The sequence below is a fragment of the Erithacus rubecula genome, assembly GCF_903797595.1.
Source record: "Erithacus rubecula genome assembly, contig: scaffold_121_arrow_ctg1, whole genome shotgun sequence".
NCBI lineage: Eukaryota > Metazoa > Chordata > Aves > Passeriformes > Muscicapidae > Erithacus > Erithacus rubecula.
In genome coordinates, this window is record NW_027636182.1 from 190980 (window position 1) to 212342 (window position 21363).

Below are 21363 nucleotides of genomic sequence, written 5' to 3' on the forward strand. Positions count from 1 at the left end.
TAGTTGTGGCCACCTGGGGTAGCCTCATTTGGGGGGGTGTGGGGGAGTGCTGGGGATTTGGGCACATATTTGGGTTATTTTAGAAGGCCTCAGGAGGTTTTAGAGGGAGGTTTGGGAGGGTCCTGAGGGGGTTTATGGGGGGACGGGGTGGCTATGGAGAGTTTTCAGGGTACTCTAAAGGTATTTGGGATCTAGTAGGGGGTCTCTGGGGTTTTGGGGGGACTATAGGAGTGTGTACTCCAGGTCCCCAAAGTCATCTCAACCTCTTCTTCAGCCGACAGGAATGGATCTCCACCTGTCAGGAAAACTCACTACGGACTCTGTTCCCGATTCCCGTGGAATTTTTGATGTGTGCAACACGCAGGAATGTTTTCCCTGCTTTTTCCTGGCTCCAAGAGGGACCCTGGGAGCGGCACGAGAAGCGGGGAGGCTTGCACATCCCCACATCAGCAATTGCAGATTCAAATTTTAATTAAAGGCTGAGCTGCTGCTGATACTGCAGCAGGGTCAGGGTCTTTCTCTATTGCCATCACACCAGTTCCCAGAAGACACTTCAGGGGCACTTGGGGGGCACTTGAGGGGTGCTTGTGGGATCAGAAAAGTTCTGGAGTGGCACTTAGGGTTGGGGGAGGCAGCTGGAGAGCATTTGGGGGTCGGTGGGGACACACAGGAGGCACGTTGGGGCAAGTACGGGACAGGGGCGGACGGACTCAGGGATGCTGAAGGGGCCGCGAGGGTCAGGAGAGGGACACTGGGAGTACTGATGGGGACAGGGGAAAATAGGGCTCAGGGAGCCCCTGGGCAACAGGCTGGAGCACTCGGGGCTCAGGAATTCCCTGGGCAGCGGCCGGGGACACTCAGGACCCCATGACCGTCAAGTGACCCCCCCATGACACTCATTTAACCCCATAACCTTCAAGTGATCCCCCCCATGACCCACAAGTTCCCCTATGACCCTCAAGTGACCTCCATGACCCTTAAGTAACCCCAGGACCCTCAGCTGACCCCCCCCCTCCATGACCCACAGGTGACCCTATGACCCACGAGGGCGCCTCTGGTTGCTCACCCAATGGCTGCTGCAATGGTGCCCCCTGCATGGCATCACCAGCATTGCTCCTGATTGGCTGGGGGGGGGGGCGTGTCCTTGCAGGGGTCACGTCACCCCAAACCCTGCCACAGGCACTCAGGATGCGCCTCCCTTGCAGGCCACAGGGCATCATGGGAGTCACGTGACTCTCGATATGGTGCACACTGCAGAGCTCTGAAAAAGCCATGTGACCCCCAAAATGGCTCAAGTTGCAAGGGCTCATGGGACTCTTGCTCCTCACAGAGTGGCGCCCCCTGCTGCGCAGATGAGCAGCAGCTTCTGCTGATTTGCCAAAGGGCCTCCTGAGAGTCACGTGACTGTGAGTATCCTGCCCCCTGCAGGGTGTCCAGGGAGCTGCTCCTCATTGGCCAGCAGGCCTTGTGGGAGTCATGTGACCTCCAACATGGCTCCTGCTGCAAGGGTTCCTGGGAGACAGCCTGGGGCGCAGATGCCCCCTGGTGCTTGCAGAACTGTCTCCCGATCCTCTGTGCCTACCTGTGCCTCCTTTCATCCTTTTTGCCAGTTAGTCTTTGAACTCCATCCAGCACCTTCAGGGCAACTGAAAATTTCTCTTCTGGGTGTCATCCCTTCCAGGGACCCCCAATGGCTCCCAGGGACCTCATCTCCCCTTAGGGACCTTGTGGTTTGTGGGGTTCAGAGGGCCGGGGAGATCCCTGGGGAGTTTTGGGGGATGCCTATGTGGCTTTGGACATCCCTGGATGGGTTTGGCGGATCTTTGTCTCTGGACAGGTTTGGGGGTCTCTGTGGGGCTCAGGGATTCCCTGGTTTTATGTCTTAATTTTAAGGCAAAAGTCCTTTAATTGCCTGTTTGCCATCGTCTCTCCTGATTCCAGCTGATATTCTTCAGCTTTTTCAGTCGTTTGGGCCAGAATTTCCCATCCTCTGGAATTCCCCGCTGTGATTCAAGTCATTAATTTTGGGTAAAAACCATCTGGATTTGGTCTGTCCTTTCCCCGGGGTCATGGGGCCAGAGGGTACCACGGGGCCAGTGATTTTGGGAGTTCATGGAATTTGGGGTGATTTCTGTGGGTCCCACACCTGTCGTGACATCCCTGTGGGTCCCACACCTGTCACGACATCCCTGTGGCTCTCACATTTCTCACCATGTCCCTGTGGGTTCTGCTCCCATCACGTCCCATCGGTGACAGGATCCAGCTGCCTGTACCCAAATTCTCTGGAACTGGAGGTCATGTCCCCTGGCCCCTCCCCTTCCCCCATCCTGAAATTCTGCTGAATCTGGCCAAATCTGCGTGGTTTGGCTGTGGCTTGGGTGTTATTATTTGGGTATAGAAAGAGTGATTTTGGACAAGCACTCTGTGTCTGCAGTGTTCTGGGAATTCAAGAGCCAAGGGGCCGGTGAGTGGGGAAGAGTGAGGAGGCTTCATTCCTTGTTTATTCCTGATTTTCCTTATTGTTTGGGGATGGGCAGAAATTCTGGCTTTTTTTCTGCCCACATTTCAGGGTTTTTTACCCTTCCCAAATTTCGTGGTCTTTTTCCCACAAGTTGCATAATTTTAACCCTTTTTCTTCCAAAATGTTGGGTTTTAAACACTTTTTCTCTCATTTTTGCCTATTTCCCCTTAAATCTCAGGGGTTTGCCCTTTTTGTGCACTACTACTAATTTGAGATTTTTTTTCCCCTCATCATGCCTAGAATTTTGTGGTTTTTTTCCCCATTTTTGAGGCCAAGTTGAGCATTTGGGAGGGTTTGTGTGGGGCAAGCTGAGTGAAGGGTTTTCCTTGATGCTGAGCCCCATTTTGATCCAAATTTGGGGGATGTTGGGCAAAAAGATACCCATTTTGAACAGAACAGGGGGCTTTGGGGAAAAATTCATCCTTTCCATAAAATTTTAGTGTGGATTTAGTGGAAATGTGATATGGAGGAGATCTCAAGGGGAGGGTTGATGGGAGGGTTGTGTCAGCATTTTAACATGAATCGTGTCAGCATTTTGACATGAATCTGGGTGATTTTGGTTAAAATTGATCAGGTTTTGGAGTGAATCTGATAGAGATGGAGATGGATGTGGCCTCAAGGGGGGAGGGAGGATGGTGGAAGGATGGTTACCTCAGGTGTTTAGTTCCGTTTTGATGCAAGGGGAGGATTGGGGGAAAACATTTTTATCCAAAATGGGAGAGTTTGGGAAGAAAAACCATTTTGATACAAATTTGTGGAGGTATGGGCAAAATTCTTAGTGTTTGGAATGTGTGGGGTGGATTTGGGGGTAGTGGGAGTCAAAATAAGCCCAAGAGGTTTCCATGGGGATAAAAGAGGTGTTTTGGGGTAAGAAAAGTCGTTCTGGTGGTAATTTGGGGCTTATTGGAGAGTTCAGGACACACCTCAGGGCTCACATGGATTTTTTTCCCATAGACTAACAACTTTTAGTGATTTGGGGTGTTTTTCACAGGGCTGGCACGTGATGGGATCTGGTGGTTCCTCCTTCTCTTTTGCAGTAAGCAAAACTCCCGTTTTCTATGCAAAATCCTCAAATTTCCTGGATGTTGTACTTATTTCCAGGCTTTTAAGCACAGAAAATTAAATCCTGAATCACTGGGCTTTATATTTAACTGAAAAGTTCTTTAAAATATTTCCTTTTTTGATTCGAAAGCTTTTTTTTTTTTTTTTTATTAACACTTCATTAATTTTTATGGAAAAATCCCCCTTTTCCTCACTTTCTACAGAAAATAAAAATGTGTTCTGATTATTTCAGTTTACTTTTTGGTTGGTGTTTGAGGGTTTTTTGAGCTAAAGGATGATTATGATCACTTTCAATGTTTTAGTGTTTTTGCCAGGAAAAAACCCCAAAGAGATATATGTTGGAATTTTATTTTTTCCAAGGGAAAAAAAAAATCTATTTTTAAAAGAAGTTTTTTAACAAAAGATGTGTTTTTATTTGCTCTTTCGAAATAAAAGCAGTTGGTTCTTAAGGGAAAAAACCCCCTCTTTTATTCCTTATTTTCATTGATGTTTTCTAATTTTCATTAAAACCTCTTAGCAACCAAATTTTTAGATAGTGTTTTAAAGAAAAAGCCTTTTTTTTTACTTTTTTTTTTTTTTAATTTATTTTTAAGGTGAAAAGAGCCGTTTTTAACTCTGTTTTAGGTTTCAGGTATTTTTATATGAAGGAAAAAACCTCCTTCACTGTGTTCTAATTTTTAAAATTCTAATTGCCTTTTTCCTTGTTGATTTTTCTTTAAAATACCCCTCTTTTTTTAAAAAAAAAACCAACCCTTTTTATGTATTATTTCAGAAGGTTACCCTTAATCATATTGTTTTATTCACAGTCAACCTCATTTTTCCCTTTTTTCCTTCAAAACATGTAAATTCCATTTTTTTTGAAAACAGCCACCAGAATTATCTTTTTATACCCAACATTCCCAAATCCATATTTCCTAAATTAAAAAAAAAATCCTTCTCACAGACTTTTATATATAAGACCGGATTATATAGACTGAATTTTAATCAATTTTTATTTTATTTTCATATTTTTTTTCCCCCTACAGTCTCCAAAATTCCTTTTTTTTTCCCTTCTTCTCTTTAAGACCCCTCCCCACAAAAGTGACCCCAGTTTTAATTCAAGAACCCAACCATGCAGGCTTAGCCATTCAAGCTAATTACCATAGGAAGCGGCTAATGGGTGTGCTGGTGTTATGAATATATAGTCATTCATACCTTTTGTCAAGAAATAGACTCTGTGATCACCTGTGATTTTGCAGTGCATATTGGGGGGTTACCCCATGCAGCTGCCTGGGGTTAGACATACACTTTCTAACTTTAAATTGTTAGTCTTTTGCCTGTCACAGGTGGGTGTTGGTAATAGACCAATGCTCATATTTTAGTAAATTGTTTGGCGACTGTGGCAGTACCTTTATCTCTCTGGCCGAGGGGCCAGCAGGGTTCAGGACCCTTCTGGGGAACCCACCTGGGATTTTCCTTGTCCCCAGTGACACCCTGGGGAGAAGAACGAGCTCTACTAGAGATACGGACAAAAAAGATACGTTTAAAATTAAAAATAGGTACCTTTGGGAAAGGCTAACTGATAAGATTCTGCAAGATGTTATGGGCACAGTGAAAAAGCTTAAAGTGGAATTGTTTGTAAGTTTCTCCAGAATTTGGTTTTGGTTTGTGTTCCAGGTGGGGCTGGTAACAGCACCAGGAACTCTTGCCCCATAGTGGGGGACTAATGGGCCGGTCATGGCCACGCGTGTGGTGTCAGTGGAACTCAGGCAGCGGTAATAACAGTGTTGCCAGTATTGTTGTGGTATGGGAGCAATAGTGACTCCAGTTTCAGACCACAGTTTGTACACGCCAGATGTGCATGTGTGCCTGAGTGTGCGAATGGATCTTGTTTTGTGGGTTTTGTGTGCTTGAACTGTGGGTTAGCAGCAGGCTGTATGCACTTTGATTTGTTTAGTGGCGCGCTGTGCTTTGGTTTGGGAGCGTGTTGGCAGGGTATTGTATGTGTAGGTTGTGAAAGAATTTTGAGATTTGCATCTGATTAGCAAAAGGGATACTTAGGCCTGGGAGGGTGGAGGAATCCAAAGCGCTTGCATTACGTTTGAAATGCATGAGCTGGGCTGTGTATGTGAAGCTTGGCTGTTTGTATATAAGCAGCGGAATTGTGGAGGGCTTATTATGGGGTGAGAGGGGCAGTTGTGTGTGTTTAAGCTGGGGTTTTTTTTTTGTTTAAAAGCAGCGAGTGGCGTGGGACAGTCGAAAACCATGTGTTGCACAGTTCAGCGTAACCCTGGCAAACTGGCATCGATGGAGTGATTTGGGTTTTGCAGCTTTAGGCAACGTCTCAGTTTCCACTCAACCCTGAAATATTTTAATTCTTGCCGTTTGTTTTAATTGTGAGAAAATATAGTTAGTTGTTTGCGAGGCTTTAGAATTTCTAGCTTGTGGGGTAGTAAGCGTTGTTAGTTTCTAGGTGCTGAGGGGTGAGGCAGTGACGTGAGTTCAGAGCTACCCCTCCCCCACCACAGAGAAATTGTGCGTCTGCCAGAGTCTGCTGAATTTTTGGCATGTTTTTGTGAATATTCAACCCAAGCTACAACGACAGAGGCTTAGTTTGCTAGTGACCTGTGATTAGCAATTTAAAGGGGGAGAAAATTTATTTTTTGTTTTGCCATTTTGTGTAAGTGTTGTGAGTGAAGTGCTTGAGAGTGTTTAGTTGTGATATGTGAGTTCCTTTAGAGATGAATAAAAAGGACCTTTTCCTCAGTTGTGCAGTGTGTGTGGTGAGCATTTAAAGAGAAAGCATTACCAGTTTGTTGAAAAGTATCGTGGCCTGTGTTGGTCAGTGGAGGTTTAGATTCCATTTCTTAGGCAATACTGCCATCTTGTGTCAGGAGTTATAATTGCATAGCTTAAGTCATTAAGTTCACTGCTTTTATTGTTAAACTTTTTCCTTCAGCCACTTTTATCTTTTTCCCTTTTCCCTTTGTTGGTAAAATTATATGCCTAGGAATAGAAGGTTTGGGCAGGGGATCCCAGGCCAAAGGAACTTCCCTGTCCAAGACGAAGCTGTGACTGTAACCCGTGGGTTGTGTTTCATTGTGTAGTTTGTCAAGAATTGTGGGTCAGACAAGTACACAAGTGGAGGATACCTGGAATTGGAATTTGTGATCTTTGTCCTAGAAAAGAACAAAAGGCTACCCAGATAGTTATATGGGTCTTAATATCAACTGGTCAGGAGGACCCTGCTAGTAATAAAATATTTGAGCTGTTAGAAAATGGGGTTTCAGGAACCCTATGGAAGCCAGTAGAGATCCTCAGGGTTGAGTGTGCTCAGAATATCTTTGTATCAAATTACTACCAGGTGAAGCTCTGGAGTTGGGATAAGGTTAAAAAGTGTTGTGGAAAAAAAGGAAATTTCAGCTCGGGGGCAAGTGAAAGCAAAGAGATTCCTAGGGTAGTCCTTTAGGATGTGTTTTGACACATTGGAAAAAGCTGGTGGGCCATGGTGGTACAGAAACTAAAAGAGAGCTTGTTATGCACACAGTGGTGGCCACTCTATGGACTTGAGGAGGGGACAGAGTGGCGCCCATCAGGGACACTGGATTATGATGCTTTGGTACAGCTGTTCCTTAGGCACGAGCAGAAATGGCATGAGGCTATTTATGCTGGTATGTTTTTTCACCGTTAGAAATCACCCTGAGTGGCAAAGAGATTGTGGAATTAGATCATCCTCTGACCCTTTGGTGTTGGCTCTTGAGAAAGGAAAAAAAGCTAATAAGGGAAAACCCAAGACATGTTGCAGTACATGCTCAATAAACCAAATGTTTATTTTATTATCCTGACAAGGTATATTGTATGGAGGCTCAGGAAAACGAAACAGAGGAATTGCTCAGGCCACCTCCTAAAAGACAAGGAAGGGGAAGGCTGGTAGAGGAAGTAGATTCAGAATTGCCATCAACTTCAGGTTTTATCCCTGCTTCATCCTCACTCGAGAGAACAGTAATTAATATGGGAGTTTCCCCACCAACTCCTGAGCCACAGGAGCCAACCCAACTGTGTCCACTCTTACCCTCCAGTGATAGTGAGGTGGAAGAACTCTCCCCACAGGGTCCTACAGTGTCAAGGACCTGAAAAAAAATGAGAGAGGCCATACAAGCCCCTCTAAGGGAAACAGTCACCTCTGAGGGGGAGACAGTGTTAGTCAGAGTCCCCTTTACTGCCTGGGATTTAGATTCCTGGGAAAAGATTCCTAAAAATTACTGGGTTGGCCCACTAAGAATGTTGCTTACAATTTTTAGATAGAACAAGATAGATCATATGCATAGTTTATATGTAACCTGGCATGTTAAGAAACTAGAATTATAATACTTATTATCTAATAGGTTAAGAAGAAATGTTTTGAGTTTGTGTCTTTAGCTTGTTGGAAAATTTATATATGAGAATCTATGCATTAGGGAGAGATTCACTCTCACTCTTGCTTTTGTTCCTGCTCTCTTGCTGTTCTCTCTTTACCACCATCATCATCACTAGAAGAAGACAGGAGCTGTCACAGCAACATTGGTCCACCTGAGATCTTTAACAGGAGCAGCTTCTACTTCTAATTGGGACTTTACTTCTCTTTAGGACTCTATACCAAAAACTTTAGCATGGACTTTAACGCTTGCGCCCTTCGAGACTAATGTACCTTTACAATAAACAACTTTATAGCAACTATTAGCTGCTCGACTCCTTAAAGAAAACGGCCATGACCTGACAACGGCTGGGACTCTAAAGCGTGGTGTTATTTCTTATAACTCTGCCTTGGTCACTCCTCGTACCTTAGCTGTCTGGGTAGGGAAGGCTTCTGGCCACCCTGAAAAGGTATCTGTTAACACTAATAGGTAATGATGTCCCCCCTTTCCCGGGAAATTCCATAAAATTAATTTGCCATTGCTGCCCAGGTCCACAATTTGTCCAACTTTAGGCTTTGGAATGTTTTTTTTAATTAGTTTGGAGGCAAAGACCACACTGATGAGTTACTTGTGTTACTGTGCTCTGTAATTTTCTAGCTAGAATCCTGTCTTTTAGGTAGTTATACAGGGCATCTATTCCCCAATGTGTTTTCTCATATTCTTTTAGCACTAATGACAACTACAAATAGGAAGGTACACAATTTTTCCTTCTTTTGTTACAGCCCTGGTTATGTGTGAGTGGTTTAACATGCTTCAATCCCTCCAAAGGTTTTAATTCAATCCCTGCAGAATTCTCTCTGCAGAATTCAGACAGACTCTTGATTTACAGACTCCAACAAGCCACTGTATCTTCAGATAGAGGGCTGCATTTTATCTCAAGAATTGTACAGCAATTTAGTCACTACCTGGGGATAGATTGGCAATTACACACCCCATATCACCCTCAATCCAATGGCCAAGAAGATGAACCATTTGATCAAACAACAAATTTGTTAGACAGGGTCAAGAGGCAAATTTGTCTTGGCCCCAGGCTCTTCCACTGACATTAGTATGGATTAGAACAAAAGCAAAAAGGAAATTAAGCCCCTTTGAAACATTGTACAGGAGACCATATGCAGTCCAAGAAGAAACAACACCCATTCAAGTAGAGGAAGAAACTCTACACAAATACATGGTGACCCTAAATAAACAGCTTAGAGAAATTGGAAAATATATGGCTGGGGCCCAAAGCAAAGAATTGGATGGGCCAGTACATGATGAACAACCTGGGGTAATGTATATGTTAAGTCTTTTGCAGAGAAGACTTTGGAACCACAGTGGGAAGGACCATTCCAGGTACTCCTCACCACCTTCATGGCAGTCAAGATCAAAGAACACAAGGCTTGGATCCATCAATCCCAAGTAAAGAAGGCTCCTGAAGAAATTTGGAAAATTGCACCAGGCAACGGAGACCTGAAGCTGAAACTCATTAAGAACAGCGAGTAATGGACTTGTAGTTATCATGGACATAATGCAAATGGTTGTGACCTTTGTGGTTATTGCCACAACTATAATAAGAGTCAAAGCAACACCACACCAGTATAATGTAACTGGGGTTTACCAATGTCGAGGGAAAGCTTATGATTTGAGCAGAATGTTAAGGGTCATGAATGCAAGTATGTGGGAAGGAAGAAATGTTTGGGCATGTGAATATGCATTCGTACAAGATGGGTTCCATGAAGCTCGCCATCCACCCATGGAACTCATCCAAGTTAGTCCTGGATGCTATGACAAATGCTTGACCACGTGTCCTGAATTCAGACTTAGAATTGAAGGGTATGCAGCAAAATAGTTTGATCTTGACTTTAACATCACTTAATACTGCACTGAGTTTCACAAAATGAAGGCAAAACCAACCCCACTGGTGTCAAAAGGGCTGTAACAATTCAGACTCCAATTATTCCAGAGAAAAAAGAACAATGTGTAATTCCCACAATTACTGAAATTGGTCTATAAACTATCAATAAAACAGGAATTCAGAGACTGTTAACTAAACTCGAGTAGTCTCTGAAGTCAGTAGAAATAAACCAGATAAATGCTTCTGCCATTTGGCCAGAATATGCCCTATTTCTCAAAACTCCTTTTATGGATTGGACTACTTGGCTTCAAAGCCATATGCCCTCTAGTTCTAGGAAAACGAGAGATTTCACTGGGTTATTAGGAACAGGACTAGGAGTCTTAAACACAATAGATTCAGAAATATTTATGAAAATATTGACTATAATAGGAAGTGATTTAGTTAAATTGCAGCAGCCTTTGCAATCTTCTTTGTTAGAATCAGGAAACAGTCGTTGGAAACTGACCAAAATATTACCAGAATGGGAAAATACAGAAGAGAGAGACCATGAGGTAATTAAAGCATTATGCACAGCTAGTGTGAACATTTCTCTGGCTCTTGTATGTACTCAAGCACAAATGTGGATGCAGTCAGTGGCTGCTGCAGTTATCAGGGAAAGTGAAAAAGGAGCATTCCCTGCAGAAATTCACAAAATTGTTTGGGATGATGCCTCTGAAATGGAAAGAGAGTTTCAGTCTTAGTGGGTCTTGGTCAATTTTCAAAATGACCCTGAGACAAATATAGTGACAGCTTTTGTTTTAACTATATACAATGCATCTGTAAACTGGATACATCCAATAGTCACCTTGGGGCTAAATCATGAAGGGACTGTACTGTATCCTTCTGAATATAGAATGTGGGTGTTGGGGGTTGAGTGCTTTTCTGTTACTGTGTCAATTGAAAGAATTTTTTCCCATTATCATCCAATGGAGCTGGCCAGGCTACACCCAAGGTCTCTGATGGGTCCAGACAAAAGGGGTGGGTGGGAACGGCTCCCTGAGGGGTCTCTGAAGCTTCCGGGAGGGCACTTGGGTTTCCGGCGAGCTGGGAGGAGGACGCCCGGGGATCGTCAGCCCACGCGGCCGAGCACAGGAGAGCCAGACCCTCTGCGATCACCTGCCCTGCATCTGCCCCGTTCCTGCCTCTGCGGACACAGCTGATCACCCGGACACACACGGTGAGCGAGGAGCCGCCGCTCCAGCCCGTTCCCACCGAGACCGGCGTGGCCACTACCGCCCCACCCCCCTCCCTCCTGCCTCCGTTCCCGCCTGCCCTTCGGCAGATCCGGAGTGGGACTAAGCACAGAAACAGCGTGCTTGCATCTAAAGGGACTGACACCGAGTTATCTATATTGTTCGGTTAGCAATTTTAACTGTTATTGTTTTCTGCTTGTACAGTTAGATATATTAGTAAAAGAGCTGTTATTCCCACCCCCTTATCTCTGCCTCAAAGTCCTTGATTCAAACAATTATAATACTTGGGGGGGGGGGAGTGGAACCAAAGTCTCTATTCCAAAGGGAAACTTCTGCCCTTACTGGCAGACACCTGTCCTTTCAAACCAGGACAGATTTTGGCACCCAACATGGGGCAGAGGGCACTGAGTTAAGAGTTAAGACAGGAATAACAGCTCTCTTAACTGGCAATATGTTGTCTGGGTTAATCTAGTTTGTGTTCCATGTGCTCACAGCCATCTCCCTCCCATTTGTAAGCCCTTATTTAAATTTAGGCCCCCTCACCAAAGTTACTGTAGCTATTATCCGATTAGTTTAGTAGATTAATTATGTCAAAAATTCATGAGTTTTTAATTTTTTCTGCAAAGCGGTTGCATGGATCCGGAGCTATCGTACTCTAACTGCGTGTTTCTGGGGTTATTTCAGTAATGGTACCTACTGAGAGATAATGAGTGCAAGGGAAATTTTCTCCCAACCCATCACCCAGTTTTTTAAGGCTACCCCACTAGTTCTCAAGGATTTTAGATCTGTTTTAATTGCCAGTGCTATTATACAGTGGCTGGTGTTGCTGATAGGCCTGTTTTACTTAGTATTCAGAAACAAGAAAATATTGACTTGGACGACAACTCTGATACCTGCCCCAGGGACTAGGGATGCTGCCCCAGAACCTGGCTCTGTCCCAGGGACTAGGGATGTTTCCCCAGAACCTGCCTCTGCCCCAGAGACTGGAGATGCTGCCCCAGAACCTGCCTCTGCCCCAAGGACTAGCGATGCTGCCCCAGAGCCTGATGCTGCCCCAAAGCCCACCGCAGAAATAAGCCACCAAGAGTAGGTGGGGGCTCTAGTGAAAGATATAGGCCAAATGCTGAAAGAGCAGAGTCAGATGTTAAAGGAGCATAGCCAGATGATGAAGGAGTATTTTTCCCCAGCTAGTGAGAAACCCTCCCCCTGCCCTAAAAAGGGAGATTCAAATGGTGCTGCAGTGGAACCCGTAAATGTTGTGTCTGTCCAGGTTCCAGCTGGATCACAGGAGCAGCCATAGCCAGCAGCAGTTGCTCCTTTGGAAACTAGGAAATCTAAGATTAAAACGAGGCACTTAAATAATGGGGATCAGCAAGGAGGGTCCTCACAACCAGCAAGGGAGCCAGAGGTTGAGATAGTCAACGAGTCCCTCTCATATAATAGTATCTGTAACCTGCATAAAGACATTGCTCGGCGGGGCCGTGAGCCTTTTACAACTTGATTACTCCAGGTCTGGGACCTTACGGGAACAGGTGTTCAACTGGATGGAACTGAGGCCAGGAATTTGGGATCTTTGGCCCAGGATTCAGGTGTAGACCAAATATTAGTAAGGAAGCAAGGCCTCCTTTCCCTCTGGGACCGGTTTTTAATAAGTGTGAGAGAGAAGTTTGTCCACAGAGAGAGAATGCAGGAGCACCACCGTAGGATGCGCTGGAAAACCCTTGAGGAAGGGATCCAACAGCTGAGAGAAACAGCAGTATTAGAAGTACTCTTTGGGAGGGATGGACAGCATGACAATGACCCTGACAAGGTCAAGTGCACAGGGCAAATGTTATGGAATCTGGCAACCTTGGGTCCATCTCAATATACCACCTACATAGCAATAATTAATGCCGATAACAATCCAGAGACAATGTGTTCTGTTGCAAACAAACTCAGAAATTTTGAGAGCATGATAAATGGCCCAATGCAGGCTAATGTCTCTGCCGTGGCCAGGGACCTCCAACAGGTCGAAGATAGGATGAGGGATATGAGGGAGAAGATGATAGAGAGAATTGAGGAGGTAAGGAAGATCAGCGTAGCACCAGTACGAGTCACAGGCCCCCAAGTCAAAGATTCACGTCCCCCAGCTAGAGAGAGAGGGAACACCTCACGAGCTGACCTGTGGTTTTTCCTGCGAAACCATGGGGAAGACATGGGAAAATGGAATGGGAAACCCACTTCTGTCCTAGCAGCACGGGTGCGTCAGCTCAGGGAGGGAAATGCTAACCGAGGGAGCCGCACTAAAATGAAGGTAGCCTCAACCTCCCACAAGCAAGGTGCAAGGTATTACAGCAAGGAGGATGTTCTGTCAGATCCCCTAGAAGGAACCTCCACTATGTATGCCCAGGAAAGAAATAATAACCAGGGCTAGAGGAGCCCTGCCCCTAGCCAGGGAGCGGCATGGGATGACAGGATCTATTGGATAGTGTGGGTGCGATGGCCTGGCACGTCAAAGCCACAGAAACATAAAGTGTTAGTTGATACTGGTTCACAATGCACCCTAATACCATCAGAACATGTGGAAAAGGTACCCGTTTCCATTGTTAGGGTAACGGGGGCATCACAGAAATTCACTTTGCTGGAAGCTTAGATTAGCCTGACAGGGAAGGGGTGGCAGAAACATCCAATTGTAACTGGCCCAGGGGCACCGTGCATTCTAGGCATAAACTTCCTCAAAAACGGCTACTACAAAGACCCAAAGGGGTTCAAGTAGGCTTTTGGAATAGCTACTGTAGAGACAGAGAGCATTAAGCAGTTGAACACCTTGCCTGGACTGTCAGAAAACCCCTCTGCAGTAGGACTCCTGAAAGTGACAGAGCAACAGGTGCCAATTGCCACCATTACAGTGCACTGCTGGCAGTACCGGACAAATCGAGATGCTGTGATCCCCATCCACAAAATGATCCGTAATCTAGAAAGCCAAGGGGTGGTCAGCAAGAGCCACTCACCCTTCAACAGTCCTATCTAGCCTGTGCAGAAATCTGATGGAGAATGGAGACTGACTGTGGACTATCGGGCATTGAATGAAGTGACTCCACCACTGAGCGCTGCCGTGCCGGACATGCTGAAACTCCAGTACGAGCTGGAGTCCAAGGCAACAAGGTGGTATGCCACCATTAACATTGCAAATGCATTTTTCTCCATTCCTTTAGAAGCGGAGTGCAAGCCTTAGTTTGCTTTCACCTGGAGGGGCGTGCAGTACACCTGAAACCGACTGCCCCAGGGGTATAAGCACAGCCCTACAATCTGCCACGGACTAATCCAGGCTGCACTGGAAAAGGGTGAAGCTCCAGAACATTTGCAGTACATCGATGACATCATTGTGTGGGGGAACACAGCAATGGAAATATTTAAAAAAGGAGAGAAAATCATCCAGATTTTGCTGGGAGCCGGTTTCGCCATTAAAAAAAGCAAAGTCAAAAGACCTGCCCGAAAAATCCAGTTCCTGGAAGTGAAGTGGCAAGATAGACGGCGCCAGATCCCCACTAAGGTCATCAATAAGATCACTGCAATGTCTCCACCAACAAGCAAAAAGGAGACACAAGCTTTTCTAGGTGCTATCGGCTTTTGGAGAATGCACGTCCCTGAGTACAGCCAGATTGTGAGCCCTCTCTACCAGGTCACTCGCAAGAAGAACGATTTCCATTGAGGCCCTGAACAACAGCAAGCCTTTGCCCAGATCAAACAGGAAATCGCTCATGCAGTGGCCCTTGGCCTAGTCAGGACAAGACCAGAGGTAAAGAATGTGCTCTACTCTGCAGCTAAAAACCATAGTCTGTCCTGGAGCCTTTGGCAGAAGGTGCCTGGTGAGACCCGAGGCCAACCCCTGGGATTCTGAAGCAAAAGCTACAAAGGATCCAAAGCCAACTACACTCCCACAAAAAAGAAAATCTTAGCTGCCTATAAGGGAGTTCAAGCTGCCTCAGAAGTGATTGGCACAGAAGCACAGCTTCTCCTGGCACCCCGACTGCCAGTGCTGGGGTGGATGTTCAAAGGAAAGGTTCCCTCTACCCACCACGCCACCGACGCCACATGGAGCAAGTGGATTGCCCTCATCACGCAGCGCGCCCATATTGTCAACCCGAATCGCCCTGGGATTTTGGAAATAATTACGAACTGGCCAGAAGGTAAAGATTTTAGTCTTGCTGATGAAAAAAAGCAGAAGCAAGTAACCCGGGCTAAAGAAGCTCCACCGTACAACCAGCTGCCAGCATATAAAACACGCTACGCCCTTTTCACCAACGGTTCCTGCCGCATTGCAGGAATGAACCGGAAGTGGAAAGCTGCCGTATGGAGCCCCACAGAACAGGTTGCACAAGCTACCAAAGGAGAAAGTGAATCGAGTCAACTTGCTGAACTCAAAGCTGTTCAGCTGGCCTTAGGCATTGCTGAGAAAAAAAAATGACCAAAGCTCTACCTTTACACTAATTCGTAAATGGTAGCCAATGCCCTGTGGGGTTGGCTCGAAAGGTGGAAAAAGGCTGACTGGCAACGTAAAAGAAAACTAATCTAAGCTGCTGATAAGTAGAAAAACATTGCCACTCGGGTAGAAAAGCTCCCCGTGAAAGTCCGTCATGTAAATGCCCATGTTCCCAAGAGTCGGGCTAATGAAAAACACAGGCACAACAAGCAGGTAAATCAGGCTGCACAGATAAAGATCTCAAAAATAAACTTAAATTGGGAACACAAAGAAGAACTGTTCTTGGCTCGATAGGACCACGATGCCACAGGCCATCAGGGCAGAGACGCCACCTATAAGTGGGCACGAGACCGAGGGGTAGATCTAACCATGGACAGCATCTCTCAGGTTATTCATAACTGTAACACGTGCGCTGCCATCAAACAGGCCAAGCGGGTAAAGTCCCTCTGGTATGGGGGGCGATAGTCCAAATATAAGTATAAAGAGGCCTGGCAGATTGACTATATCACACTGCCTCAAACCCGCCAGGGCAAGCGCTACGTGCTGACCATGGTAGAAGCCACCACCAGATGGTTGGAGACCTACGCTATGCCCCACGCCACTGCTCGAAACACCATCCTGGGCCTAGAAAAACAAGTCTTCTAGAGACATAGTACCCCTGAAAAAATTAAGTCAGACAATGGGACTCATTTCAAAAATAGCCTTATAAACACCTGGGCTAAAGAACACGGCATCGAGTGGGTATACCATATTCCCTACCATGCACCAGCGGCTAGAAAAGTCGAACGGTGCAATGGTCTGCTTAAAACCACCTTAAAGGCACTTGGTGGGGGGACTTTCAAAAACTGGGAGATCAATCTACCAAGGGCCACATGGTTAGTGAATACCCGAGGTTCCACTAACCGAGCAGGCCCTGCCCAGTCAGAGCCCTTAAGAGCAGCAAATGGAGATAAAGTTCCAGTAGTACACCTGAGAGGCATGTTAAGGAAAACTGTCTGGGTGAACTCTGATTCCAGCAAAGACAATCCTGTTCGTGGGGTGGTTTTCGCTCAAAAACCAGGTTGCACTTGGTGGGTGATGCAAAAAAATGGAAAGACCCGATGCATACCCCAAGCAGACCTTGTTCTAGGGTAAACTATCTATAATACTGTGCCTGTAACTACAGGTATGTATATAATTTAAAGGTTTCCTTATGATGTAGCATGTTAGCATAAAAAAAAATTCGGGGTAGATAATGTTGGGGGTTGAGTGTTTTTCTGTTACTGTGTCAATTGAAAGAATTTTTCCCATTATCATGTCAATGAAGATGGCCAGGCTACACCCAGGGTTTCTAATGAGTCCAGTCAAAGAGGTGGGTGGGAACGGCTCCCGGAGGGGCCTCTGAGGCTTCCGGGAGGGCACTCGTGTTTCTGGCAAGCTGGGAGGAAGACGCCCGGGGATCATCAGCCCACGCGGTTGAGCACAGCCAAGCCAGACCCTCTGCGATCACCTGCCCTGCATCTGCCCCGTTCCAGCCTCCTGCCTCTGCGGACACAGCTGATCCCCCGGACACACACGGTAAGCGAAATGCCGCCGCTCCAGCCCGTTCCCGCCCGGGACCAGCGTGGCCGCTGCCGCCCCTCCCCCCCCTCCTTTCTTGCCTCCGTTCCCACCTGCCCTTAGGCACATCCGGGCTGTGGACTAAGCACAGAGACGGCGTGCTTGCATCTAAAGGGACTGACACCGAGTTATCTATTTCGTTCTGTTAGCAATTTTAACTGTTATTGTTTTCTGCTTGTACAGATAGATATATTAGTAAAAGAGCTGTTATTCCCACCCCCTTATCTCTGCCTCAAAGTCCTTAATTCAAACAATTATAATACTTGGGGGGGGAGAAGTTAAACCAAAGTCTCTATTCCAAAGGGAAACTTCTGCCCTTACTGGCAGACACCTGTCCTTTCAAACCAAAACAAACAGGAATAAAATACTTTGGAATGTTTGAATATTTTTGGAATGAAATCCTGGGTCATATTGGGAATAGAATGTTGGTTATGTCAGTAATAGAATGCTGCAGGAATAAAATTTTGGGATATGTAGGATGAAAAATGTTGGGAAATTATGAGATATAGTGTTGGAATAGGCTGGGAATAAAGAATTGGGATATGTGGGGAATAGAATATTTTGATACATTTAGAATAAAATATTGGTGTATGTTGAGAATGAAGCATTGAGATAACTGGGAGTGTTGGGCCATTGGCAGGTGAACAGGGAGGTGACGCTGCTCCCGGTGCTCCTGGGAGATGGGAAGGTGCAGGTCCATCCCAGTGGGCTCTGTGTTGCTCTGGAGACAGATTTTGGTCTCCAGGTCTCCTACGACTGGAACTGGCACCTCCTGATCGACCTCCCCAGCAGCTACTTCCACCATGTCCGTGGCCTCTGTGGGAATTTCAACCTCAAGCCCCTTGATGACATCCTTGACACTGGTGACAACATCACTGCCATCAACACATGGGCCAAAAGCTGGAAAAGTGCTGACTCTGAGATTGATGACCCAATTTGTTGGGATTATTGTGATGGAGCATGCCCAGTGTGTGAGGAGGAGAAGAAGGAGCTTTATGGTGGGAACCAGTACTGTGGGATTATCAAAAAATCCTTCCAGGGACCATTCAGAGCATGTCACGACATATTGAAGCCTCATGACTTCTATCGCAGCTGCCTTTCCGACCTGTGCCTGAGCAACGGGGCGAGGTCGATCCTCTGCCAGGTGCTGGAGACGTACGCGGCAACGTGTCAGAAGAACGGAGCCATGGTCCATGACTGGAGGACGCCATCAGGATGCCGTAAGGCGCTGGCTTTTTGTTTGGGAAGGGAAGGAGCCAGAGTGGGGGATAAGGGGCATGGAGTGGGACTCACCCTGGGTTGAATCCCTCTGGTGATCCTTGGAAGTTCTCCAGAACTTTCTCCTGGTGCTCCAGCTGGTTCTTGTGTCTCAGAACTCACCCCATCTTTCCAAGAATCCATCCCACATGAGCCAGACCTTTATCCTTGTCTCCCAGATGCCATACTGCATTTTTGAGGCGTCTCCCAGACCCCCTCCATGACACATGTTTGTTTTATCCTCATGTCCCAGACCTCATCCTGTGCATTTCAGACCCCATCCCACATGGCTCAGACCTCATCCCACTTATCCCAGTCTCTTCCCACATTTCCCAGACTTTCCTCCTTGCAATCCAAATGCTTCTTGTTTCCAAACGCTTCTCCATGCTTGAGACCCTTTCTCAATGCCCATCCACTCTATTGAATGCTGTCCACTCCCCTAATCTCTCCCTCACCCCAGTTTCCTCCCTCTGCAGCCTTACCTTGCCCTGAAAACAGCCACTATGAGCCCTGTGGCAATGCCTGTCCAGCCACCTGCTCCAACTGGGACAATCCAGCCACTTGTGACCAGCCGTGTGTGGAGACCTGTGCCTGTAACGCCGGCCACGTACTCAGTGGCAGGCAGTGCGTGCCAGTGTTGCGCTGTGGCTGCACCCGTGACGGCCGCTACTACCGCCCTGGCGAGGAGTTTTGGGGCGATGACACCTGTCACTCCCGCTGCAGGTGTGACATGGAGCTGGGAATGGTGGTGTGCGAGGATTCCAGGTGTAAGCCGGGTGAGGTGTGTGCGGTGGTGAAGGGCATGCGGCAGTGCATGGCCAGCAGTCGCTCCATCTGCGTGGCCACTGGTGACCCCCACTATACCACCTTCGATGGGCGCCGTTTCGACTTCATGGGTACCTGCGTCTACCTCTTGGCTGGGCTCTGCTCCACTGACCCCACCCTCACCCCCTTTGCTGTCACTGTGGAGAACAATCACCGCGGCAGCCGCCTGGTGTCCTTCACCGAGGTGATCACCATGGAGGTGTACAACATGACCCTCAGCCTCAGTCAGGAACATCCCCAGAAGGTCAAGTTAGGGATGAAGGAGATGATGGGGGTGGTTCAGAGTAATTTCATGATGTCAGCATCCCCCATGTCTCCATTCCTCCCCGGTGTGTCCCACTTCCCCCAAACACATCCCCCAGTGGATGCCTCTTTACCCAGCATCTCTCCAGTCTCCTCCAGTCTTCTCTGGTATTCCTTATATTGTCTACAGTCCCTCCCAGGGTCAAGTCCTCCCCCACACTGTTCCAAATCCCTCCCAGTTTATCTCTGTTCCCACCACAGTGCCTCCCAATGCATCCCATTCCCTTAGAGGGGGGACTTAGTATCCTTCCCAGTGTCTCCCAGTGTCTCCCTGTGTGTCCACCAGTGTTCCCAGTTTCTCCCAGCAGGTCCCAGTCCCCCAGGTCCCAGTGTGCCCCCATGGGGACATGGGGATGTATGAGGACATGGGCACACACTGGGGACATGCTGCTGGTCCTCATGGGTGCCCATTGGAGATATGAAGGCACATAGGGGATATGGGAGACATGGGCCCCCTTCCCCCCCCCACCACCTCACAGCATTATTATCCCCATTTTTTGAGCCATTTTAGGCCACTTTTCCCACTTTTCACATTTTATCCACGGAAAACAGATCGCTGAGACCATGCTGACGCCTGATTGCTCCCAGTCCTGCACCTACTGGGGGCCTGGGGGCCTCCAGTGCGGCCCCTTCACTTGTCCCTTTGGCCACACCTGTGGCCTCCGTAACGGTACCCGCGCCTGCATCGAGCACCCGGGGCACTGCTCCCTGTCCCCTGCCACACGCTTCGTCACCTTTGACGGTGTCACTGGGGCCAGCCTGGCCACCGGTACCTACGTGGTGGCCAGCGTGTGTGACCCCCGAGACCCCGCGTGGTTCCGGCTGCTGGGGGACATCGGGGACACCGGGGAGCAGCCGGCAGTGATGGCACTTCACCTCTTCACGCCCCACGGCTTCATCACCATGCGGAGGGATGGGAAGGTCTGGGTAAGTTACCACCACCCTGGCTGGCACCCCAAAGTGTTGTCACCGCTGTGTGTTGTCACCCTAAACATCCTCCTGAGCTTCATTTTAATTACAAAAAAATAAAAAAAATCTATATTTTTTTCTGTAATGTCACCAGGTTAGAGTCCACATGGGTTGTCCAATCCCATCAGCACCACAGGATGTTCTTTCCTTAATTTTGCCCCTAATGGCTCCTTTTTCCTCCCCAGTTTGCTACCAGTGAAGCACCTATGTGGGTGATGGTCACTAAGAGACATCCATAGATTGATGCACCCCATAATTTTTGACCAAAACTGCTCTTTTTTGCCTCAGTTTCATGTCAGAGGAGCACCTACATGGGTTGTCCCTCATCCTGCTCCTACCATGCCTTGACGCATCCCATCATTTTTCCACCAACTCCCTCTTTGCCACGCAGACTCCTGCAGCTACCCTTCCCCCCTGCGTGGCTGCAAATGCCCATTTTTCTCCTACCTGGGTGTTCTCCAGCTCAATGGGGTCCCCACCCTGCTGCCCATGGAGCTCCCAGGATCACTGACCTCCTCTAAAAAGACATTAGGAATATGGTGAATTGACCTTCATTAAACTGAGAAATAAAGCTCAGTTTGTGTCCAGGGCCCTGTGCCTTACACTGGATTTCTTCCTGAAAAATTTCCCTAAGGATCAGGATTTCTCCCAGACTAAAAATGCCACCACTTAGAAGCCTGGTTGTTCTTTGTGTACCAAAAGCCTCCTCTAAATAGACATAAGAAAAGTGGTGAATTGAGCTTCATTTCACTGAGAAATAAATCTGAGTTTGTGTCCAGGCCCTGGGACTAAGACTGGGCTTCTGACTGCTAAATTTCCCTAAGGATCAGGATTTCTCCCAGCGACTAAAAATGCCACCACTT

At 47.1% G+C, this 21363-nt stretch overlaps 1 protein-coding gene across 1 annotated transcript; it reads left to right on the forward strand.

The window, feature by feature from the left end:
- Nucleotides 1-931: 931 nt before the first annotated feature.
- Nucleotides 932-20739, forward strand: LOC306815380 (IgGFc-binding protein-like; the record flags this gene model as incomplete). The annotated part of the gene is made up of 5 exons (XM_079331949.1): nucleotides 932-961; nucleotides 17787-18366; nucleotides 18880-19677; nucleotides 20043-20458; nucleotides 20686-20739. The coding sequence occupies 5 exons, from the start codon at nucleotides 932-934 to the stop codon at nucleotides 20737-20739; spliced, it is 1878 nt and encodes a 625-aa protein (XP_079188075.1).
- Between the last annotated feature and the right edge of the window lie 624 nt (nucleotides 20740-21363).